The 24,747-nt window shown below is 50.1% G+C and overlaps 3 protein-coding genes across 6 annotated transcripts in view; 1 reads left to right on the forward strand and 2 right to left on the reverse strand.

Annotated features, from left to right (window-relative positions):
- Positions 1-1,135: 1,135 nt before the first annotated feature.
- On the reverse strand, positions 1,136-13,482 carry slain2 (SLAIN motif family, member 2). Of its 4 annotated transcripts, XM_062450457.1 has the most exons (10): positions 12,754-13,482; positions 10,245-10,387; positions 7,755-7,925; positions 7,450-7,620; positions 6,963-7,307; positions 6,320-6,445; positions 4,796-4,873; positions 4,108-4,140; positions 3,148-3,412; positions 1,136-2,956 (listed from the first exon to the last, which is right to left on the reverse strand). In XM_062450457.1, exons 1-10 carry the CDS (start codon positions 13,227-13,229, stop codon positions 2,890-2,892), a joined length of 1,875 nt encoding a protein of 624 aa, XP_062306441.1. In that variant the 5' UTR covers positions 13,230-13,482; the 3' UTR covers positions 1,136-2,889. The 4 variants fall into 4 exon arrangements, with proteins under 4 accessions (XP_062306441.1, XP_062306443.1, XP_062306442.1 ...); XM_062450459.1 differs by lacking the exon at positions 4,796-4,873; XM_062450458.1 differs by lacking the exon at positions 4,108-4,140.
- Positions 13,483-14,050: 568 nt separating this feature from the next.
- anapc4 (anaphase promoting complex subunit 4) lies at positions 14,051-23,142 on the reverse strand. Its single transcript, XM_062450124.1, has 28 exons — positions 23,002-23,142; positions 22,700-22,815; positions 22,505-22,610; positions 22,276-22,408; positions 22,078-22,152; positions 21,878-21,904; positions 21,751-21,795; positions 21,546-21,630; positions 21,215-21,322; positions 20,772-20,942; positions 20,387-20,451; positions 20,049-20,091; positions 19,846-19,922; positions 19,571-19,671; positions 19,427-19,478; positions 19,192-19,247; positions 19,046-19,092; positions 18,836-18,892; positions 18,695-18,751; positions 18,511-18,604; positions 18,240-18,337; positions 17,760-17,821; positions 17,601-17,639; positions 17,297-17,398; positions 17,122-17,202; positions 16,831-17,001; positions 16,523-16,646; positions 14,051-14,293 (listed from the first exon to the last, which is right to left on the reverse strand). The coding sequence occupies exons 2-28, from the start codon at positions 22,805-22,807 to the stop codon at positions 14,051-14,053; spliced, it is 2,427 nt and encodes an 808-aa protein (XP_062306108.1). The 5' UTR covers positions 22,808-22,815; positions 23,002-23,142.
- A 1,083-nt stretch (positions 23,143-24,225) lies between these two features.
- palld (palladin, cytoskeletal associated protein) overlaps positions 24,226-24,747 on the forward strand; it is a 37,629-nt gene continuing 37,107 nt past the window's right edge. Inside the window, exon 1 of the mRNA XM_062450125.1 lies at positions 24,226-24,432. The gene's annotated coding sequence lies outside the window, so the exon portion shown is untranslated. The remainder of the gene's footprint in view (positions 24,433-24,747) is intronic.

The following is a 24,747-nucleotide window of genomic DNA, read 5'->3' on the forward strand; positions in this document are numbered from 1 at the left end:
TTGGCTCCTTGCTGTGATACGCGCAACAGTCCGGTTAGACGCTTGTGTCCCGCGGGTAATCAGCTCATCATCTGTGGAGAGTTGGAATGCCGGTTGCTGTGCTCTGGACGTTGGTCATAAGCATAATATATAGCGCCAATTTTATTTTATTATGCGCTGCGCACAGTAGGCCAAATAAATATTGGCAATTTGTTCCTTTGAACAACGTGTTGTGTTAATATATACATTTAAAATAATTTCTAATGTTATTTTAACTTTTACTACATATATAAGTTAAGGCAAATATTTACACACTTTTCAAAACGATATAGTATGTGGAAGCAAGCGCAGTAGACTAGTTCCAAGACATCTGCAGCTCTCTAGTTTTGCGGTTGAAAAGGCACACACAGAACACGGCGAGGCTCTTTGTGTTCGTGCGTTGACTGAGAGAATCTGCGTGCACGTTCCCTTTCTTCTTCGTTCTATTTATGTCTGTCGTAAATTGGACAGTGCTTGGTTTGAAAGTAACCACCATGACTGGCCTGTCCTTTTTGTTCAGGCTACTTTAAAGAAGTAGGTCGAGTCATAAAGTGTAATATCATAGTTGAGATACTTATTTCAAATCCTGTCATTTTCACTTATTGTCATCTGATTGGCTGAAGTCAGGACCATTCTAATCCGATTGATTAAACATGAAATGTTTAATCCGTTTGTCTAATAATTGATGATCCTAATAATTTTATCAGCGCTGACATGATGAACTGCTGCACTTGCATAAACCTGTTTGACGTACATCCGGTTTATCCCACGCTCCATCACATAAATGAAGCTTGTTACTTAGCGACAGACTGACGGGCCAGGGCGGGGTTTCCTGCTCTAATCAATCACTGGGCCCCAGGAACACCATTACGCTGTCATATTAAGCGCTTCCCCTCTCTGCTAGATGGACACGGACCGACTACGCGTGTAGCAGTACAACTCCGGTGGCCTGTGTCCATTTGTCGTTGACTACCTTGTCAGATGTTCGTGCTTTCGACTAAATGAAATCAAATGTAAACCCTAACCTTGAATTGTGCCTGCGCAGTAAATCACGGTTCGACAAGGATTAAACTTTATTAAACCGTCCGTCCGCCACAAATCCGACTGAACACACAGACGGTTTGCCCATTTTTTTATTTGAAATGTGAGTTTACACAGGGAAACTGAATGTAATGTTGGTGGATATAAAAAGGTCGTTAACAAAAAGTCACACAAAAGGGTGTGGCATGTCTGATGCAACATTCTCTTAAAGCTTCCCACTGTGACATACAGAGGCACCTCTCTTTAATAAATAGTTCATTTACACAATGAGAGTAATTTCAAGATATAAATATCAAGGCGCATATTATACATATACTTTTTTCAAAAGCAATTATAAATGTATTGTTGACAAAAACAAAATCAAGCAAAGTAAAGCACTGATCAAAATGATATTGGCAAAACAAGAAGTTGGCACAAAATAATACATCAACAGACAAAAAGGACAATGTGAAACTTAATTAAATTAACTAAATTATAGGCACTATTTGATAATATCTGGCACACTGCCCTCTATGAATCTGCAATTTGTGATTCATATTTAAAGCACAAGAGGCAATGGCCACTCTGAACATTTCTTTGTTTCTGGTTATTGAACATGCTGTCATGTATTCCCACTAAGCAATGCAAGTATTGGGTGGACAGCAGGAAGTTGCTTGTGTACTTCCTGTCGTGAAGGGCTTCAATGTGACTAATATGTCATGAGGGGGTTTAACATGACAACTTACTGTGTTGAGGGACTTCAGTATGACTATTTCCTGTGTTGATGCTTCTACTAGTATAAAACAGCAGCAGCAGATGGAGCTGAGCAGGATGTAGACCTCAACCTGTACGAGTTTCTGATTGGAGCAGTTAGGCTGCTCTGATGTCCAATCAGATCTTGGTAACAAGGAAGGGGTTTGGACTTCACCTGTCACTTTCTGCTACACCCTGCTATGACACCCTGCTATGACACCATGGGAGAAGGCTTTGGAGAATTAGCTTTGCAGTTGAGGTTTAAAATGCAAATTTTCTAAACTTTTGAAAATAATACAAAACAAATACTCAATATGAATATTGGAAGGGAATTATTAAATAATGATTCAAATAATAATAATCACCCCCACCCAAAAATAACTGAAAACAAAACAACTTTGGAATACATTCTGTCTGACTCACAAGAGGAACACTCTGTTTTTGACACCACAACCATTAAGAGATGCATTTACTTTTCAAAACATCAATTCTCGGAACATTTCACCTGCACAGATTCGTATTGATCTCTAAATGCATCTGTCCAACACACAACACAAGGAGAGAAACGTTTACAGATACGTTAACCTGAGGACCTGAACGACGGGGAACAGGGGGGGGCAGGGGATGGTTGTGGGGGGGGAAGAGAGAGAGGGGGGGTGATGGAGGGGGGAGAAGACAAAGAGGGGGAGTGATGGACGAAAGAGGAAGGGAGGGGAGAGATGAGGTGATGGAGAGAGGGAGAAGGAGGAAGAGAAGCATAGTGTGATTTATTGATTCATCGGTTGACTGAGTGACGGCTGCAGCCGGCAGAGGACCTGGCGCCCTCTGGTGGAGGGACTGGAGCGCTGCTGCCTTCTTCTTTACACGTCTCCTTTCTTTTTCTGTGGCATCTGGGGGCTGGCTGGCCTCTCCAGACACCTCCTCCTCCTCTTCCCCTCCTTCTCCTCACACGGCTCTCCTCCTGACCACAGAGTCAGTCTGTGCGGGTTTCGCATCCCTCCAGGCTCATGGTAGAAGTATTTCCTGGTGGATAAAGTGCCGTGTTGTATTGTCTGCCTGGTCGGGCTGCTGGGTGGAGGAGAGCGCCCTCTGCTGGGCTCAGTAACAGCCTTCCTTCCAGTTGGCGTCTCTCACCCCACTGTAGGTCCGGGGGGCCGGCAGAGACCTGAGCGAGGGAGAGTAGAGGTAGAGGGAGGACAGTGGTGGTGATGATGAGGAGAAGCATAGTGTGATTGATTGACTGCACCTCTGTGTACGTGTGTTTCACCTGTGTTAGGTGCTTGTGTTTGACGTACAGTATATATGTGTGTTTGCATATGTTTGGATATGAGAGCGTGAGTAGGTGTGTGTTGATACCTGCGTACGGGCTGAGCCAGCTTGCTGCGTGGCAAGGGTATTCCTCCCCCCCCTCCTCCCGTGGAGGCGCTGGGGCGGGGCAAGCCACTGCGGGGCGGGGCCAGGGACCGCGTGGGCGTCGACGTCCCGGAGCCGGGGGCGGAGCCGGGGGCGGAGCCAGGGGCGGAGCCAGGGGCGGAGCCAGGCGTGGAGGGAGCCTTGACGGGCTGCCTCAGGGCCAGGGGGGAGGGCGTGGCGGGGATCCGCAGCTTGCTGGGGGAGGGCACTGGGAGGAGGGGGGAGTGAGGGGAGACATCAGTACAGGAAACAGAAAGGAACATGTGAGCTTCACTTTCTCTACAGTCTCTGATGATGACCACAATGACCGACGATGACTCGACACAGCATGTTTCTATAGGACCTGGTCACCTGGATGTTCACCTGCAGGACTAACTCCAAGCAGGTATTTCACCTGCAGAACTAACTCCATACATGTCTTTCACCTGCAGGACTAACTCCTTACAGATCATCTCTAGATGGTTAACCTGGAGGACTAACACCATAGAGGTGTTCTAGAGCAGTGGTTCCCAACCCTGGTCCTCAGGGCACCCTGTCCGACCTATTTTAGATGTTAACCTGCTCCAACACACCTGATTCAAATGAATGGGTCGTTATCCAGCTCTGCAGAAGCCTGCTTATGACCATTCATTTGAATCAGGTGTGTTGGTGCAGGGAAACATCTAAAACATGCAGGACAGGGTGCCCTGAGAACCAGGGTTGAGAACCACTGTTCTAGAGGAGCGAGATGATGGTGGAGGTTGGTGGTTGAACATCACAATGGATGAAGAGAAAAGGAGGTTTGGTGTCTCTACAGGTGAGCTCAGGTGCAGGATGAGACACTCACACCTGGAGGGGGACAGGGCAGGGCACACCACAACACCAACACACTCACAACACCAGGGGGCGCCAGAGAATACTCACTAAAATCCCCTTCTTCTCCAAAGCAACAGGAGACTAGACAGAGACAGAGACAGGAGAAAGGGTCTTAGATCAGACAGCAGAGGAGAGACAGCAGGTGATGGAGGAGAGGAACCCTGCAGTACCCCTGGTGTCCTGGGGGAGGGGGGGGTGGAGGGCTACAGATCACAGCACTGCCTAACAACTGGTCTATCAAACCAGTTGGGCCTCCAGACAACCAGTCCAGACAAACAGTACCTGAATAGACCAGTACCAGACCGGACCTTTCCAGAATCCAGAACAGACCTAACCACCAGGACTAGACCACTCCAGTACCAGCTCAGTCCAGAACCATCCCAAAACCTAACCAATACCATCCCAGAAACTGAACAGAATCAGACCAGTAACAGTACCAGTCCAGATCAAAGCATAAACTGCTTCAAACTGGGTACTTGCGTGCCTGTATGTGTTTGAGAGAGAGAGCATGTGTGTGCATAGGAATGAGTGTGTGTGAGAGCATGCAAGAGAGAGAATGTGTGAGTGAGAGCATGTGTGTTTTTGAGAGTGTGTGCAAGATTGTGTGCATGGGAATGAGTGTGTGTGCATGCATGCAAGAGAGTGTGTGAGTGAGAGTGTGTGCATGCGTGTGTGCATGACGAGCACCATGCCCCAGTTCCAGGCAGGAAGTTACCAGGTCCAGACAGGAAGTTACCTTGTAGTGCTGATGGGCTCTGTAGCTGCTGCTTGGTTTTCGGGGAGGAGCGAGGGGGGGCGTGATACCTGAGCTGGCCTGGGGGGGGGGGGGGGGGGGGCGGACATGGGGAGGTCACCTGACACCTTGGTTCAACATATCAAGGTTGAGACAACAACGTGACCACAACGTGGACATCAGGATTTCATGGGACCAGCAGTTCCATAAGTGGTGAGAGAGGCAGCCAGCCAGCAGCTAACCTGCTAGCCAATCCACCAGCCAGCCAGTCAGCAGCTAAACAACTAACTAACCCACCAGTCAGCCAGCCAGTCAGCAGCTAACCTGCTAGCCAATCCACCAGCCAGCCAGTCAGCAGCTAGACAACTAGCTAACCCACCAGTCAGCCAGCCAGCCAGCAGCTAACCTGCTAGCCAATCCACCAGCCAGTCAGCAGCTAACCAACCCGCCAGCCAGCCAACCAACCCACCAGTCAGCCAGTCAACCAACCAGGCAGCCAGTCAGTCTATCAACCAGTTTGTGAACCAGGCAGCCAGACAGCCAGGCAGGCAGGAGGAGGGTGACAGGTAGGCCTGGGGATGCAGGCTGAGAGTCAGCATGGAGGACCAGAGCTGGTAGTATTATACAGCCAGACCTGCAGAGTCAGAGACAGCCACCAGAGGGAGCTGAAGCCTAGCATTCACAGAGATCCAGAGAGAAGCAAAACCAAGCAAGCATAGCTACACAGGCCCAGCACAACCAGAACCAAGCAAGCATAGCTACACAGGCCCAGCACAACCAGAACCAAGCAAGCATAGCTACACAGGCCCAGCACAACCAGAACTTTCTCTTTGGACAGAGCTGGCAGGACGGAGAGATAGACAGGAAAAGCAAGAATGGAAGTAAGAAATACAGGCTGGCTGTCTACCCCAACAACCAGTCTTTCTGGGTTCAGAGGTTAGTCTCATACTGCAGCCTACCCTGGGTGAATACTGATCCATCTCTCACACACACACACACTCACAGACACCACACACACACACCAACTCTGACTTGCTGAAGCAGATTACCTAGGGATAAAGATAATCTGTTTAAACAACAGATTAAGGTTGTCCTTTGAACTGCTGGCATCAGGTGTCTGTGTTGGGTTTTATCTAATCTGGAGTAAGCACCACTACGCCACTGACACCAGCATAATCTGTGTGTTGAGTAACAGTGTGAGAGATGCTAATCTGAGAGTGCTTCCCAGTCCCTGGATGAGGCTGCCTACCACAGCCCTGACCACGTCTGGCAGGAGGAGGTATTCTCGTGAAGAGAGGGAGAGCAGTAAGCAGAACAGGCAGCCAGTCATCCAGCAGAGAAGAAGAGGAGGAGGAGGAAGTGGGGGCTCCAGACATGCAGCAGAGACATCGGCACTGTGACACTGTGGATGACCTAGGAACTGAAAACTGGTGAGTTCAAAGCATTTCATGTGTGTTTGTGCGCCTGTGTGTGGTCATGAGTATATGTGTGTGTATGAGTGTATATGTACTGTGTGTGTGTACTCACTAGCAGACTGGTTCTGGTGTCGGGGGGAGCCTCCGTTGTGTAGGCTGGTCTCACAGCTCCTGTTGTTGGACTCCTGCTGGGCCGGGTTGGGCCGAGTCAGGTTAGGGAGGCTACGCCTCAACTTCTCTACACACACACACACACACACACGCAGAAAGAAACACACACACATTGTTACACCCAGGCATGCACATACACACAGAGAGAAAGACAGGCCTCTTCCCCCACACAATGTTATTCTTGCTAGCTCCTACAGCCCCCCACACAACATTCATTCTTCACCCCTGCAGTCTGTGTACCCCCCTCCTCCTCCTCCTCCACCCCTCCCTAACCCCTCCTCTACCTTCGATCCTCACCCCTGAAGTCTGTGTACCCTCCCTCCTTCTCCTCCTCCACCCCTCCTCTACCTTCGATCCTCACCCCTGCAGTCTGTGTACCCTCCCTCCTCCTCCTCCTCCACCCCTCTCTACCCCTCCCTAACCCCTCCTCTACCTTCGATCCTCACCCCTGCAGTCTGTGTACCCTCCCTCCTCCTCCTCCTCTACCCCTCCCTAACCCCTCCTCTACCTTCGATCCTCACCCCTGCAGTCTGTGTACCCTCCCTCCTCCTCCCCTCTCTACCCCTCCCTAACCCCTCCACTACCTTCGTTCTTCACCACGCTGGTCTGCGTGTCTCCCCCGTGCCCCTGCAGGGAGTGGCGTGGCTGCTGCAGCCGGCTGATGATCGGCTGCGGGGAGCCGCGTCCGTGGCCGTGGTCCAGGGAGCGGGCGGGGGAGCGCGAGCGGGGGGAGGCGCGGGGGGAGGCGCGCGGGGAGGGGGAGAAGCGGGCGGAGGAGGAGGGCAGGTGGAAGGCCGGGTGGGCCTCCTCCTCGTCCTCCAGGCTGTGGGCGTCCAGCTCCTGGTCGCTGAAGGCGCTCCGCCTGAGGGAGTGGCAGGAGGAACCGGAGCTACGCCTGGACGCCGTGGCGGCATAGTCCTGACGCAGGCCTGGACACACACACATTATATATACACACATTATATACACATATTGATATATATATATTTACACACACACTAGGGTCAGAGGTAGGGGTCAGGGGTAGGAGGTTGGGCTCAGGGGTGAGAGGTCAGGGGTCAGGGTACGCACTCTCCTCCTGCATGCGCGCCATGATCTGCACGTCGGTGACGTCGTTGAGCTTGTAGGTGGTGGTGGAGCCCACAGAGTCCTCGTCCATCTCAGACGTGCTCAGCTCGCTGTCCACCGAGCTCTGGGGGCTCAGCGCCGGGGGGTTCCTCTCTGCTGCCCCCCGCTGGTGACCTGCACGCACACACAGTACACACACATAGGTATGAATATAGTATGTACGCTACACCTGATACATTTCCTTCACCACCTGACAAACACACACACACACAGGCTGAGGTCGGGGGGTCCATGGGAGGCCCTCTCACCTGCGTTGCTGAACAGGAGGGTCTGCCTGACGACGGGCCCCCGGCAGGGTGTGGAGGAGGGCGAGGGGAAGCCGCTGCTGCAGGGGCTGCTGGCTGGGTTTGGGCTGTACGGGCTTCCGTAGCCCCCCGGAGCAGAGTAGGGGCTGCCGTACAGGCTCCGACGCTTGTTAGCTGTGGAGGGTTGGGGGGGGGAGGGAAGAGAATCAATACTGGACAGAATCTTTAGACATGAGTTAGGGACCACTATAAACTAAAACATACGTTTTACTGTGTCCTCAGGCCATATTAGAGCAGAGACTTTATCACAGAGCTGTGCTGAGAAAGACTAACTATACCAGCTGACTGATCAGGGGACAGTCACAAGCTCTAGAGCGTCACTCTCTCTCACACACACACACGGCTCAGCCTCCATACAGGACAGGACATACAGACAATCCCTCACTAAGTTATCCCTGTCAACTCTCTATAGCCCCGCCCCCATCCCCCCCCTCCCTCCATCCCCTCATACACACACGTCTTTGTGAGAGCTGTGCAGTGTTCTGGCGAAGGCAGTTCATTATGGAGGGCCTGCGTACGGCAGAGGGGGGCGGGGGTGTTGGGGTGGGTTCATAGAGAGGCTCTTCATACGCTGGCTTACGGTTCACAATAGGACACATTGACTAACCACCCTGCACACTGAGCATAAAGATTCAGTCTGTCAGATCCTGCTCCATGGCAGTTCATAAACACGTGCGCACGCACACACACACACACACACACACACTCTGACACAAAACTACAGGGAGACACAAGGCTGGGCTGGATTGCTAAAGTGGGCAAGGCTAGGCAAGATTGCAGGGCAGGGCAGGGCCAGGTTGGGTTAAGTTAGGTTGGGCTGGGCTGGGCTTGGCAGGCCGGCCGGCCCGCTTCTCTCTCTCTCTGGACATATTTACACAGCTGGGTGGTGACTGGAATGGCGCCTTTTATTATCAACTTACTTTTCCTTTCAACCTTTCACCTTCCTCTGCCTCCCTCTCCTCTCTCCCTTCTTTTCTCCCCCTCGCTCCACTCTGTCCTGTTGTATTATTTACATGATAAGAGGCAGACCAGACCACTCAGAGCTTTGGATGCTGGGAAGAGGGAGGGAGTATGGGGATCTGCACCAGAGACCTCCACCCCCAGGAGGCGATAAGGGCTCCTTCCCTTAACTGGGACCTGCAGCACAGCCCTGTAGGGACCCTACAGAAATAGAGTCCTGAAAACCTCAACCCCAGACACTCTATTCCTGCCTCAGGCCTGAGTAATGGATGACAGAGCGATGCGATGTGGTGTGATGCGAGAGTCTCTCCTCCCTCTCCCTGCCTCTCCTAGGTTAAGGCATTCTGGGATCACACTGTTTACATTTGACAGGGGGTGTTGAGCTTTGGGCTTGGTTGCCATGAACACAATAAAAACAAGATTCTCTCTCACACACACACACACAGAGGACGAGCCCCTGTGTTTGTTTCAATGTGTAACCATCTTTTTCGGGTACCGGGGAGGGACCATCACACTCCAGACACGCACTCATACAGCACCACTGTCCTGTGTGTCTGTATGCACCTGTGTGTGTGTGTTACACATGCCTAGAGCTAGGCTGATCTTACATCTGCTGTTATCCCCAGGAGCAGGAATGCCCAACGCCATGGAAACGCTGACACGCAACGCCATGGAAACCTTCTTGGCATACTCCAGTCGTGGAAAGGTGTGAGAGAGCAGCCAGGAGGCAAAGTAAGGGTATGTCTCACACACACACACTGCATACATACACACTACATACACCACACACACACAAACACAGGCGGAGGCATGTGGGCCCTGAGGTATCTAATGAAGGAGTGAGGAGTGTGAACTCTCCCTGCTCACAGTCTTGCAGTTACCTGCTTTGCATGGACCCCCCCCCACACACACACACACACACATGCATATACACACATGAGGAGAGGGGGGTGTTTGCCAGGCCACAATGTCCAATTACTGTGGTGACATCGCCTTCTCAGGTCTCCACACCTCGTGATGACATCACCTGGTGTGTTGTGCAATCGCTCACCCAGAATTCCCAGCGGTCCCTGGCAACACCCGAGAGCAGCTCAACACGACCGCTGGGTCACATGACCGCAGCTAAGATGACCCTGCTCTAGCTGGGACACGGACAGGGGCGTACCTATTTTTAGCTGTCAAAACAAAACTCACAGGCCCACACGCACACTCACAGGTCCACACTCACAGGCCCACATACACAAACTCACATGCCCACACACAGACCCAGGCCCTCACACACACACACAGGCCCTCACACACACTCACAGGCCCACATACACAAACTCACAGGCCCACACACACAGGCCCACACACACACGCACTCACACAGGTGGGAGAGGAGAGGAGGAGCCCTTGACATGGTGAGGAGGAAAGAAGGAGGAGAGGGAGAGGAGGCAGGTGAGGAGGCGAAGAGAGCAGAGGAGGAGGTACCTGTCATGGTGAGGTCCAGGCGGTGGCGCAGGGAGCGTTTGGCTGACTCCATGTCGGGGCTGGGGTTGTCCAGGGCCTGACGACACCACACGATGGGGCTCAGGGCCTTCTGCAGCGGGCTGCTCACCTTGGCCTCGTACAGCCTGCAGGGAACAGCCAACACATCTGTTCATCTATCAATCATCCCACCGATCTATCAAATCAGTCAGCCCACACCTATTCTACCACACTGAGGAACAGAGAGAGGGGGAGAAACTGAAAGGAAGAGAGCAGCCAGGCTAACAGGAAGAGAGGTCTGAGTCAGCAGCTGTCAACTCACTTTCAGCCAGAGAGGAAGCATCCCACACACACACACGTACCCTGCAACCACAAACGGCTGCTCTTCTCTGTACCCAGAGACTACGGGACTCCAGCATAGCATAGCATAGCACAGCACAGCATAGCACCAATCTAGGCTGTCTCAGGTATTGCCAAACTGTGGTTAGCCCACATCGGTAACCCAGCTCAGACAGACAGCTCCTGTCTGCTGCTGCATATTCAGACTGTCTGCAGGTGGTGATGCCATGGCCATGCATTGCTGTGGCTAGAGTGCGAGTCTAACATGCACATGCTGTAAATCCTGCATGATGCTAATCCAGGATTTCACGAGTCCATGACAGGCCTGGCCCTGCCTCAGCCCTGGGGATGATTCTGGGTGTGGAGCTCATCTCTAGACGCCGGGACAGGCTAATCAGTCTGCTGGGCCAACACTGCCTCACCCCTTGGTCTCTCCCCCCTGTCTCACCCTTCTCACACCTCAGTCCACTACCCTTCTCCCCTGGCTAGGCCTGTCCTAAAGGACTCTACTTCTGCTAGGCCTGCCCTAGATGACTCTACTGGGGCTAGGCCCATCCTACATCAGTCTCATTAGCATGCTGAACCTTGACCTTACTTGGTAACCATCGTTAGTTACCCTCTCCTCTCCCACTGAAGGAGCATCAGCCTCTTGCTTAGAAGCCCTGCTCATACAGACCATAATGAGCACAGAGATAACAAGCAGAGACCTGGGCTTTGGCCTGCAAGGCCTCCTTGTTACCATAACACACACACAACATAAAACACACATGCTCACACACACAGCCTAAAACACACACGCTCACATACACATGCATACACGCACACAACCTAAAAGACACATGCTCACACACAGGCTCACATACACACACACACAACAACACACACAGTAAGCTCAGGCTGATCTCTTCTCATTTAACGTCAACATGTTTCCCATCTGAAGCATCCAGGCCAGGCGGGCTCATCACCCACTACTGAGGATCAGGCGGATCGCCACGGAAACACAAATCCTATCAGTCTCCCATTTCAAGGATTACACTTCTCAAATATCCAACCAAACGCTGGAAACTGCTGTGGTTAGAATTACAGAGAAAAGTTGTATTTTGTTCTTATGTATTGAATATGTAATGTGTTTAGCAGACGCTTTTATACAAAGAACCATACAGAAGGAGATTCGAACCCATGACCTTTTTACTCTGCAGTTAAATGCTTTAACACTGAGCTATCTATGCCCATATAACTTCATCTGTACTTAATGTTTAATGACAAGATGATCCCTTTTCCAAGTAACCTAGTACAAAACACAATCTCTGCTTTCTGGAAACTTTGGTACATCAACACTGCCCAGTAATCTCAATTTCTCCTGAACACTCTCCAAATTCTCTTTTCTTTTTTTTCAGACAGTTGTAGCTAGTGTGGCACTGTTTCTCAAGGAGCTGTAACCATGGTTGTGTCTCTTTCCCCAAAGGCTTTGGGTGAGTAAACAACTTTCCAAGCTCAGTGACAGCTCTAGCTCTCGTCCCACACTGGCGACAAGACAGGCCATCTGCCTTGTTTGGTGAGTCACCAAAATAGTACCAATGGTCCTCTCCACCATCAACAATGCCTTGTAGAGAAACGCACTGGCCTCATGGACGCGTATTGTGACAGGTTAAACTAAACACTATCAGCTGGCACACCGGATGTCTGACACAGTAATTCCCCTGTTAGCTAAACAGCTGCATTCATCGGAATTCACTGTTGCCTAGTCCTAGCGCCTTGGTCATATCAGACTAGGGAGTCGGCTATGGCGGCGCCCGCACTGGCCATTCCTGGCAAACACCACCAGTCATTGATCAACAATGACTTGACAGCCTGTCTGCGGTCTGGCGGTGCGGGTAACCTCAGTCTCTGGATAGCTAATAATCAGTAGATAACCGTACATTCCACCGCGGCAAGGATTCTTTCCGTGGCCAACCGTTTGTCGCCGTGTTGGCTATGCCCGGAACAGCTGCGCACGTCTGTTGTCGAGTTTAGCTAGCTAGAGCTACATCTCACACTAGCAACTCATTTACATGAAAAGGGCGTGTTTGTGTTGTCACGTCTGTTGGACATAGTTGTTGTCTAACGGTACCTACTACAGTACTCGAGTTACCTAAAAACATATACCTACTGTCCTGACTGCTAAAACACTCACCAGCTGTCCTCTTCCTCGTTCAGACAATCCATGTCCTCGAGATCAAGTATTTCAACCTCGTCCAGAATAGAAGTTTCACCCGCGTCATCCATAAAGTCCTCTGCGTCAGTGAAGAATGAGTTGAGTCCGGGGTACGAGGTGGCAGCCGATGCCCCCTCGGCCTCGTATGCTTTTCTGAAACTGATGCCATCGTAAGATAATCTGGGGCTTAAACATCGGGAATTTTCCAAAATCCCACTGTAGCCACCGGTTCCACCGAACCCCACCCCAGTAAAGCCGGCCAGCCCTGTTCCAGCTGACAGGGGTGAGTCGTATCCCGCACTGAGGGGTCTGTTATTCGCTGACAACGCTCCAGATGAAGACAGGAGAGTAGATCTACTCCGAAGCTGTTCATTTTGCTGTTCGAGTTTCTTTACCAAGTCCTGTAGCTTCCGCACTTCTAAATCCGCGTTGATGTTTGAGTTGATATCCTCCATAGTGGCTTGAGAGCCCCGCGGAAAATCCGAGGCTGTGCGCTATGTCGTTTGTTGTTTAGCGGTTGGTTGTACTGTTTTGTCTTTCACTCCGCAGGGATTTAGGTGAAGACAACTGTTTGTCTTGTGTTAAACGGATTTAACAAGCTCATCGTCGTCATCTACTCGGGTAATTCGTACACACGGGTAATCTCGAGGCCATTGCCAGTCTCCGTCGCCAACTGTGAAAGACCAACAGGCGGCGGAGCGATCACGTCATCGCGTTAGATCGGTATGCGCGCACGTCACCAACACCTTTTTGCTCGCGCTCGCGATGATTTGATCTGTGGCCTTCTGGTTTGGAGTGTGGATTACGAACCGAAGACAATAAACAATAACCCTATCAACAATATACAGTACCTCATTCTTATATGTTTATGAAAATCTACCTCTAACTGAAGATTTTATTCAGTTTCAGTGTTTGCTACCAAGAGAGTTAAAGTTTACTGTAAACGTGAAGATTTCTTTCTCACATCTAATTGCAATCCTTCCATTACATTCAGGTTGATTCATTTAGCATGTAGACGCTTTTATCCAAAACCAAATGCACCTGTACATAAAAATATAAAGTGCATACTATTAACAGAATTTCAGAGATCAGTCAAAGAAGAGTGTATTTACCATGTGTAAAGCAACAGTTTTCAAACTGTGTTGATATACAGTGTAGATCGCATAACAAACAGAGACCACAAAATCTTATCAAAATGTTTAATTTCCGTAAACTAATATAAAAGTTTGGAGCCGGTGGTGAGAGTCTGGGATGTCTTCAAGGTGTGGTTTGGAAACTAGGAGATCTCCAGAGCTTCCCCAGCCTCCAGCTGAGACTCTTCATTTCCCCCCACACCCCTCTCCTGCCCCCCGGCCCCCACCTGGGCCCCCACCTGGGCCCCTGCCCCCCCCTGGCTAGCCAGAGAATCATCCAGCCCCACCTGGTCCACACTGGTGTTCGTTGACTCCCCCCGATCTTCGTCCTCCTCATCCTCCACGTCCATCTCGAAGACACGGACATGGCGCAGGTTGGCGCTCACCTGAGAGAGAGACATACAGGTAGAGAGGGAGACAGGTAGAGAGGGAGACAGAGAGGCATGGAGGTATAAGACCGTACATGGCATGTTCGACACAGCACTGTTGGTACAAGACTGGTATAAAACTCCTGTCCTCAACACACCAGATCCCTCAGGCACATGTCTGTCCAGGGAGCCACCCAGCCCACCTTCCCCAGTAGACACTCTTACCACCCAGCCCACCTTCCCCAGTGTAGACAGACTCTTACCACCCAGCCCACCTTCCCCAGTAGACAGACTCTTACCACCCAGCCCACCTTCCCCAGTGTAGACAGACTCTTACCACCCAGCCCACCTTCCCCAGTAGAGACAGACTCTTACCACCCAGCCCACCTTCCCCAGTAGACAGACTCTTACCACCCAGCCCACCTTCCCCAGTGTAGACAGACTCTTACCACCCAGCCCACCTTCCCCAGTGTAGACAGACTCTTACCACCCAGCCCACCTTCCCCAGTAGACAGACTCTTACCACCCAGCCCACCTTCCCCAGTAGACAGACTCTTACCACCCAGCCCACCTTCCCCAGTGTAGACAGACTCTTACCACCCAGCCCACCTTCCCCAGTAGACAGACTCTTACCACCCAGCCCACCTTCCCCAGTAGAGACAGACTCTTACCACCCAGCCCACCTTCCCCAGTAGACACTCTTACCACCCAGCCCACCTTCTCCAGTAGAGACAGACTCTTACCACCCAGCCCACCTTCCCCAGTGTAGACAGACTCTTACCACCCAGCCCACCTTCCCCAGTAGACAGACTCTTACCACCCAGCCCACCTTCCCCAGTAGACAGACTCTTACCACCCAGCCCACCTTCCCCAGTGTAGACAGACTCTTACCACCCAGCCCACCTTCCCCAGTAGACAGACTCTTACCACCCAGCCCACCTTCCCCAGTAGAGACAGACTCTTACCACCCAGCCCACCTTCCCCAGTAGACACTCTTACCACCCAGCCCACCTTCTCCAGTAGAGACAGACTCTTACCACCCAGCCCACCTTCCCCAGTAGAGACAGACTCTTACCACCCAGCCCACCTTCTCCAGTAGAGACAGACTCTTACCACCCAGCCCACCTTCCCCAGTAGAGACAGACTCTTACCACCCAGCCCACCTTCCCCAGTAGAGACAGACTCTTACCACCCAGCCCACCTTCCCCAGTAGAGACAGACTCTTACCACCCAGCCCACCTTCTCCAGTAGAGACAGACTCTTACCACCCAGCCCACCTTCCCCAGTAGAGACAGACTCTTACCACCCAGCCCACCTTCCCCAGTAGAGACAGACTCTTACCACCCAGCCCACCTTCCCCAGTAGAGACAGACTCTTACCACCCAGCCCACCTTCCCCAGTAGAGACAGACTCTTACCACCCAGCCCACCTTCCCCAGTAGAGACAGACTCTTACCACCCAGCCCACCTTCCCCAGTAGAGACAGACTCTTACCACCCAGCCCACCTTCCCCAGTAGAGACAGACTCTTACCACCCAGCCCACCTTCCCCAGTAGAGACAGACTCTTACCACCCAGCCCACCTTCCCCAGTAGAGACAGACTCTTACCACCCAGCCCACCTTCCCCAGTAGAGACAGACTCTTACCACCCAGCCCACCTTCCCCAGTAGAGACAGACTCTTACCACCCAGCCCACCTTCCCCAGTAGAGACAGACTCTTACCACCCAGCCCACCTTCCCCAGTAGAGACAGACTCTTACCACCCAGCCCACCTTCCCCAGTAGAGACAGACTCTTACCACCCAGCCCACCTTCCCCAGTAGAGACAGACTCTTACCACCCAGCCCACCTTCCCCAGTAGAGACAGACTCTTACCACCCAGCCCACCTTCCCCAGTAGACAGACTCTTACCACCCAGCCCACCTTCCCCAGTAGACAGACTCTTACCACCCAGCCCACCTTCCCCGGTAGAGACAGACTATTACCACCCAGCCCACCTTCCCCAGTAGAGACAGACTCTTACCACCCAGCCCACCTTCCCCAGTAGAGACAGACTCTTACCACTCAGCCCACCTTCTCCAGTAGAGACAGACTCTTACCACCCAGCCCACCTTCCCCAGTAGAGACAGACTCTTACCACTCAGCCCACCTTCTCCAGTAGAGACAGACTCTTACCACCCAGCCCACCTTCCCCAGTAGAGACAGACTCTTACCACTCAGCCCACCTTCTCCAGTAGAGACAGACTTACCACACAGGCCACTTTGCGGATCCCGTTCACAGCTACGTAGTGGGCAGTCATGCTGTCCAGGCCCCTCCACTGGCTCTCCACCACCAGCCCCTGCGCCGGGATGGCGGCACTCTGCTGGTCCAACCTGAGAATGCATTCAGAATGAGGGGTTAGGAGGAGAAGAAGCTTCTCTGTGGCATGGCTAGACCATCCACACGCACATGTGCGTTTGACACCTCCAAATGGCCACACGCGTTTTTTATAAAGTAAGGGGATTCCAGGGGGGGGGGGGGGGGGGGGGGAGTACGAGAGGTGTGTGTTTGTGGCACCTCAGGGAGGGGTCCCAGCTGAAGTCTTCCTGGCGGCTCAGGGCGGGGCCTAGGGGGAGCTGGGCCAGGACACGGCCACTTCCCTCCTCCTCCTCGCACGCCCCCAGCACCACTGTCAGTGTCTCGTCATCGTAGAAACGGGCGTCGCGGCAACTGTAGACACGGCCGGTACTGAAACAGGAAAACGGACAAACAACAACGTTATGAACACAACCGGGCCCACGACAAAAACGTCTCCAAGGGAACAGAGGCGTGTGTGTGTCTGTGCGTGTGAAGACGTTGGGTACTCACTGGACTCCTGGCTGGGCTGCATCAACACTGGAGATGAACACACCACTTAGATCTATCGCCATAAGACTGTTAGAAACAGACCTGTTGGAGTTCAAACACACACAATCAACTTACCAAGTTACAGACAGAGGGGTTTGGATCAAATATGTCTGTGTGCGTGTGTGTAGTCCTGTACCTGTGGGGGTCAGTGGGTTTTCTGAGCAGGAACAGTTTGCAGGGAGAGACCTCCGGCATACAGAACACCACAGTGTGCATGTTGGACTTCCTGTCGTTCCACCTGGACCCCCCCAGACACACACATCAGTCTGGACCCCTGCCCCCCACACACCACCTCCTCCTTCCCCCTTCATTCTCCTCATATTCCACCCTCCACACACACACACACACACACCACCACATTCTGGACCCCATCTCATGACTACAATCCCTCCAACATAACAGATCTGGTGAAATGTGACATTTGACTGTGTTCTACTTACAGTGATGGAAGCTCAAAGAGGCGGGGGGTGTTTTCCGAACTACAAAAACAGTAAACACAAGTAACTATACAAAAAAACACCCCAACTGTAGAATAATAAATAATATTTCAATGGAGAAATTAAATCTTCTGTCTCATTATATAGGAGATGACCTCTGACCTTTCAGGTATGCTATACAGGGACACACACGCGGCTTGCTTCACCGACCTCCCAATGACCTCCTGAAACATCAAATCGCTTTAACCAATCATATCATGCGGTAAAAATGCATTATCAGAAGGAAAACCTGATTGAATCAGGAGTTAAGATGGTTTTGTATCCATGTAGCTTGTTACAGCAGGAGAGAGAGAGAGAGAGAGAGAGAGAGAGAGAGAGAGAGAGAGAGAGAGAGAGAGAGAGAGAGAGAGAGAGAGAGAGAGAGAGAGAGAGAGAGAGAGAGAGAGAGAGAGAGAGAGAGAGAGAGAGAGAGAGACTGAGTCATGAAGGATTAGAGGCTGAAGGGCTGACTCGGCAGATTGTATATGCTGGTCTTCACAGTGATGCCAGGAAACTTCCTCTCAGTCATTTATATCCTACTGTGTGTGTGTGTGAGGTTGTGATTGTGTGTATGTATGTAAGCGTGTGTGTGTTGGGACTCACCGCAGGTTTCTGCAGGCACAGTTCGATCACGGCCTCCATCATCCTCTTGACGAAGTGCAGCGACTTCTGAGGGTAAGTGGGGAACAGCAGGGGGCTCTCTGGGTCGCCACGGAAACAACACATCAGTTACGGCTCCACGTCACGTTTACGTCATAGTGACAGCCCTCCATCAGCAAAGTAATTTCCTGAAACAACTCAGTTTCACAGATAACAGATAGCTAACAGATAGCACGTGTAGCTAACAGATAGCATGTATAAGGTCACAGGTCACCTTTCAGGTGCGTGCTCTCCTGCAGGAACTTCAGCCATTGGTTCCCCTGAGTGTTGGGCGGAGACACAAGGTCCTCATCCTCGTCCTTCAGGTACTGATTAACACAAGCAGAAGGATTAAGCTATGTCATACAAACACACACACACAAACTCAACCACACATGCACACTCACACGCACTCTTACCTGGCCGACTCGCTCTACATTGAAGTACTTCCCTTTCCGGTCAAACAGCTCTTCGTTCTGTCGGAGAGAGAAAGAGAGAGTGTGAGCTGCTGTCTGGTCTGCGTACACACACACAAGGAAACAGCGGTCTGTCCAGCTCACCTCACTGAAGTGTTCAGACAGGAAGTCCGCCACGAACGCAATGTCCTTCTGGGTCATCTGAAAGGTCAGCAGACAGGTCGAGTATTGTATTGTTACATCAGAGGTATGTCTTCTGCAATACTTTCTACAGGCACTATTTGTATGTCGCTTCGGATAAAAGCGTCTGCTAAATGAATAAAATGCAACTGTAGCTTCGACAGCCTCCCTCACCTTGTTCAGTTCAGGGGGAACGTGGTCTTCAGACATCCTCAGCATGGCTATCAGAAAGGGAGAAACCGTGAACATATAACCAGTGAGCTTCTAAAGAGTCTAAACTTTAAAGATGGCGCCATCTCACGATCTTCCCAAAACCTTACCTACATACAACCACCGGAAGAAAGCCTTGAAGTTCTTCATGCTCTTGTCTATCACCCTGGAGACAAATGAGGAGGAGGAGGATCACAGATACACCAGACCAGGTAGACGATCACAGATACACCAGACCAGGTAGACGATCACAGATACACACACCAGCGTTTACGGCCGCAGGTTTTCACATAAACACTACCTCTGAGATCATTGGTCAGTAAACATGCAGTCTGTAAAACTCACTGTAGTAATTCATTGGCCTTTAGAATAAAGGAACCCACAGCTGTGATGGCATCTGCAGAGGAGGAAAAAAAAGAAACTTAGAAGAGAACAGAGAAGACATCCTCGATGTCACTGTGACCCCAGTGTTGCTCTGTGACTCGTTACCTTCGATGGCAGCCGAGTCCAGACCCAGAGGCTGGAATTTCTGTTTCCATAGAGACATCCCCTTCACCTCACTGAGGTGGTACAGAAGAGCTTCTGAACCACTGCAGGAGAAGAGAGGGAGGGAGAGAAGGAAGGAAGGGGAGTAGATACAGAGGGAGGGTAAAAGAAAGGAAGAGAGAGAGACAGAAACGGTCAGTCATTGTTCAGGTCAGGTGAGGATGAACCAGGTGAGAGTGAACCAGGTGGTCAGGTGAGTGGACCAGGTGAGTTGTTACCTCTGAAGGTGGCTGATGACCAGTTTCTGGATGCTAGTGTAGGAGGATTCTATGGAATGACCAAGCTTCTTCAGCCCCTAGCAGACAACAACAACACTGCAAGTTCAAACCTGCACCCTAGACAATTCAAACCTGCTAAATCTGCAAAACATACTATAGAACAATAGGATCAAATACAAACATATCAAATAAATTCCTCTCACCTTCACCGTAAGCTGGTTCATTAGAAGGGCCTGAAGTTCAGGACTGAAAAAGGACAGAGATGTTAGATGTCAGATTTGGCTCATTAAGTTTGTCAGGTAAAGAAAAACATTCAAGAACCTTTTCTGTGTGCAAAGTTGGCTACACACTCCATCTACAGGACATTACCAGTACTGCATTTACATAAAAATACTGCAAAGTACTGGCTACAGTAAAATACTGTTTCTACAGTAAAGTATTGCTTCTGCAGAAAAGTACCACTTCTAGAGTAAAGTACCGCTTCAACAGTAAAGTAAAGACATCTGCCGTAAAGTTTACTGGATTCTGCAGAAAACGTCACCTGGACTGTCCCCATAGCAACAGCTCCAGAAACTCATCCTGAACCTGAGTGCTGGTGTTCTTTTCCTAAACAACAAAACAGTCATTCACAATTATTCACAACAAGCAGACAAAAAGTATACTTAAATCTAATATTAAATAAGAGCTTAAAACATTTATATTTTTCTACACAATTGAAATGGAATTGTACTCATTTTGTATATTCACATTCTTAACGATACCTTTTATATATGCAAGTATCTTTATCCTTTGTAATTATGCTTAAAGTATTTTTCTGCAGTTCAGTTGTAGAGCATTTGACCGCAGATCACAAAATCCTCCTGGACTGTATGTCGATTTGGATGACTGCGTCTGTCAAATAAATTATGTTGTTATGATGAACGAACCTGAACGAACTTGGTGAGCCTGGCGTCCATCTGCATGAGGATGTCCTCCCAGGCCTCACACATGCAGGTGAGCGACAGACACAGGTACTGCAGCAGGGACGAGATGTGGGTGAACTTACGAGCCATCCTCGTCACCTCGGGGAGACAGTCAGATAGCAGAGCCGTGTCCAGCTGAAACACACACACACAGGAGAGAGAGAGAGAGAGAGAGAGAGAGAGAGAGAGAGAGAGAGAGAGAGAGAGAGGGGGGGGAGAATTGGAAGAACAGAGAAAGAGGTTTAGATGTTGGAGAGAGAGGGAGAGAAGAGAGGAGAGAGAAAGACAGAGAGAGAGGGTTAGGGTTAGATAGAGAGGGTTAGATAGAGAGAGGGGTGTTATGAGGGTTGGGGACGAACAGATAGACAGATCAAGAGCCTTGGATGCAGAGTACTGCCATAGCAAACCTGGATGTAGCAGATCTCCAGGCGGTTGTCAGGAGACTTGACCTCTGTGATCACAGACAGGGACTTGAGGTCACTGGAGAGGCACAGGCTGCGACTGGTCCCCAGAACCTGGAGAAAGGAGGATGAGAGGAGAAGGGGAGTCGAGGCGAGAAAAGGAGGAGATAAAGAGAGGAAAGGTAAGGACAGCTGCTATGATCTCCATAACTATCTCTCAGGATAACAACGAACGACAATCCTTTCAAAAATATAGTAGGACCAGCAACTCAGAGAGAGAGAGAGAGAGAGAGAGAGAGAGAGTGAGAGCGAGAGGGGAAGAGAAAGTATGAGTTACCCCAGACAGAGTAGCGATTTTGTACATCCCATAGGCATACAGCTCCACAACGCCAGAACCTCCTCCAAGAACCAGGATGTTCAGTCTGAAAGTCAATCACAGTACGTGTTAAAATACGTCAACATGCGACTAAATACCCCAACCTTATATCCAATCCCACAGGAAGATGTTGAAGCAGTCAAAAGCAGAATATCTCAGTACTCACCTGACTTCTCCTAAGAGGTTCATGATCTCATCTGTTCTCTCCTCGCTACAACAGAACAGAGGCAGAATAATTCATACACACACCATCAAAACACACTGACAAATCACTGAAAGACATCGAGACCCACCTGAATATCTTTGATGTGGTACTGTAGCTGAAAATACAGAAACCATACAGTACGTTAATACAGGATGCTACATAAGAACAGTATGTACATAAGTACAGTACTATTTTGTTCAAACAAACCAAATAGTTGATCTTGCATGGCCGCCTTGTAAATTGTACCTAAGCGTATGACTGGTCTTTTTCCTCTTTCAAGACTATTACCTTTTAGGAAGTGTTGGCAGTTTGGGAAGAAAGAGTTTGGACTCATCCTCAGAGCTGTAGAATGAACTGAGGACACTGAAACACAGAGAACATATTTCCAACCACATAAGTCAAACTATTCACTTCAACTCAAGCCAAACATTTCCCTGGTCCACCCCACAGACAGACAGAAACAGACACACACACACACGCACGCACCTGTTTTCCTCCAGAACCTCCATCCAATGCATGCAGGAGATGGGGTTCTCCACCCGGAAGAGATGCAGGATCTCCGCCTTTTCCGCATCACATAGCACCACCCGCTTGGTGTCCCCGAGGCTAAACGCTAAGACTGCATAGAGGAACACAATCTCGCGGTCAAACTATCAACAACAACAAAACGACAGGCGCAACTTTAATGAAATACTTAACAGGTCACATCTGTTACTTTTGCCGTCTGGTCTCCAAGCTAGCGCGGTAATCTCTTTCCCTGTGTTCTCATTGGGTGACAAGCACCAAACGCGATGGAAGTTGGCCAGACGATGCAACAGCAGCTGCAAAGACGCGAATAGACATGGCTGGTTTGGGAAACATGGAATCAATTTAACTTAAGAACATCAAACCGTGATTTGTCTAACGTTACCTCTCCGGTGGTGTTCGCGAGGGCAATTAGGTCCCTTTTGGGAGACCATGCCATGCAAAGCACGGGGTTTGGAAGCTGCTTCTCTCCCACTTGACGAAACGCAGGCATTTTGGGGACTGTAGGGCAGACCGTAAAGTGTCAGAACGAAGGATAAGCAGCTAGCTAGCTACAGCTACAGTTACTTGTTAGCTATCTGATCTGCAGACGCATAAATGGCAAAGAGCATTCACATGATGACACTGACAAGATAGTTAGATAATTAACAGCAATGCTAAAAGACAGGAAATAACCTTCAGATTTACCGTGCTGAGATTTTGTTCAATGTTTCCATATGCAGCAATGTTGATCTTTTATTTTGATTCTCCTTCGCAGTGTTTCAATCCACCATCACATTCCGTATCAACCAATCATATTTACGGACGACGGAAAGCCTGAGCGGACAAACTGAAATGAAGCAAATTCTCGAGACCATACTGTCCCTAGGTGGCGTGCTTAACTGCTCAAAAGGTGTCTAAAGTTATTTTTACGCACCCCCGGAACCATCACTTACGTATTACTTATTGCTAATATTATACATTTTTATAATCGTAGGTATTTTATTATAGCCGATGAGTTCATAATTAGTTGTTCTGTAGAACTACTTTGTAGTTTTGTTGGTGATGGGTCTATCCGTCGCAGGTGTGTGGGTGTGCGTGTATACACGCACGCTTCCGAATTGGTGTCATGGTGGGTGCATAGACGGGTGGTTGACGGTTTGATAGAGCGGCCCCGATGGACCTTCTTCCGTGCCTCGTTAAAAGCACTTATAACTCTAATCATTAGATTGTAGAAGAACTAAAATAGCTGCGCGGCGTTAAGACAGTCCATGATAGCGAGCCCAGAAATAGCAGCGGGCCTGCAGATCTCCGAAGCCACGCTGTGTGTTGGGGTCTGTCTGTGTTTGCAGAAGTTATGAGTCACTATGTAGTACAGGCGGAGTATGAATGCAGAGGGAAACCTGGAAGTGTTTCATGTAGCTGCTTTTCTGCAGTGTGGTTAACACAGACCGCTGACCACCCAAATACTGTAAGAATGATGCACTTCTGAATGTGAAGAACTTGAAGCATAAACAATGTTTTTTTATTATCTTACATCTACTTCAAGCCAGCATGCTGTCACCAGGGTTGCCAGATGCTCACTGTGCAGGAGAAAGAGAGCTCATTATTATTTCACAAATCCTTTGTGTCGGTCATAGTGTCTCTGGGTGCAATGTAGAGTTGGGGCCACCCTAAAGGTGATTATTCCTTGTGTTTATGTTTGTCTTTACTCGTCATCATCTTAAGGATCTGTTCCGTTATGTTTAGCCTCTACTGTCTAATATTTCTCTCTTACTTCATCTCTCTGTCTACCTCTCTTTCTCCAACTCTCTTTACCTCACACTCTCTCCCCTCTCTCCCCCTCCACTCTCTAACCCTCTCTCTCTTCCTCTCTCCCTCTCCCTCAGCGTTCTGGCAGTGTAACCTGAACCAGGGGCCAAATATAGCCCCACACAGTGAGTGGTCAGAGCAGGGACAGATGGGACAGCAGGACACTCCAGTGGACCCCAAACCGCTACAAGTACCTCCTATAACTGCCCAACCAAAAAGGCAGCTCTTCTGGAAAGAGACGCTTGACGTTATTGTTATTTGTGCTCACACACACTTCACCTGAGAAAGCTGGGCTCGCTGTACTGGGAGAATACTGAACACTAGAAGGTAGGGTCTGACTCTTTGGCGTTTTTTTTGCTGGCGGTAATACCGGAATGTTCCGAAGGATTGGTTTCCTCATAGTGGAAGAATCCCTTTGAGGTTTGAGGCATCACAGAATAAGTATGCTTGTGCGCTCGTGTAGGACAGTTGTTGCCGATAATTACATGAGAAGAGCCCTGTTTTGCACTGTGGACTTACTTTGCAGTCTCAGTAAGGCCACCACCATGGGCAACATATTTAGTTACGGGCTAATATTCATCTGGTCTTCTGAGGTGTTGGTTTCAAAGTAGAGAAAGTCTGAGGTGGGCTCTACTCCATTCA

Source organism: Osmerus eperlanus, chromosome 24 (genome assembly GCF_963692335.1).
Source record: "Osmerus eperlanus chromosome 24, fOsmEpe2.1, whole genome shotgun sequence".
In the NCBI taxonomy this organism is placed as follows: Eukaryota; Metazoa; Chordata; class Actinopteri; order Osmeriformes; family Osmeridae; genus Osmerus; species Osmerus eperlanus.

What these genes read in the sequence shown, in the direction of transcription:
- slain2 (XM_062450457.1), bottom strand. Translation starts at nt 13,229, where the DNA reads ATGGAGGATATCAACTCAAACATCAACGCGGATTTAGAAGTGCGGAAG. An exon ending in GAGCCCATCAGCACTACAAG is followed by an intron (nt 4,141 to 4,795) that starts GTAACTTCCTGT and finishes GTCTCTGTCTAG; the next exon opens with TCTCCTGTTGCTTTGGAGAA. An exon ending in TGGAGAAGAAGGGGATTTTA is followed by an intron (nt 3,413 to 4,107) that starts GTGAGTATTCTC and finishes CCCTCCTCCCAG; the next exon opens with TGCCCTCCCCCAGCAAGCTG.
- anapc4 (XM_062450124.1), bottom strand. Translation starts at nt 22,807, where the DNA reads ATGCCTGCGTTTCGTCAAGTGGGAGAGAAGCAGCTTCCAAACCCCGTG. An exon ending in GGAGAGCACGCACCTGAAAG is followed by an intron (nt 18,338 to 18,510) that starts GTGACCTGTGAC and finishes GTGGCGACCCAG; the next exon opens with AGAGCCCCCTGCTGTTCCCC. An exon ending in TCCGCAAAGTGGCCTGTGTG is followed by an intron (nt 14,294 to 16,522) that starts GTAAGTCTGTCT and finishes TCTCTCTCTCAG; the next exon opens with GTGAGCGCCAACCTGCGCCA.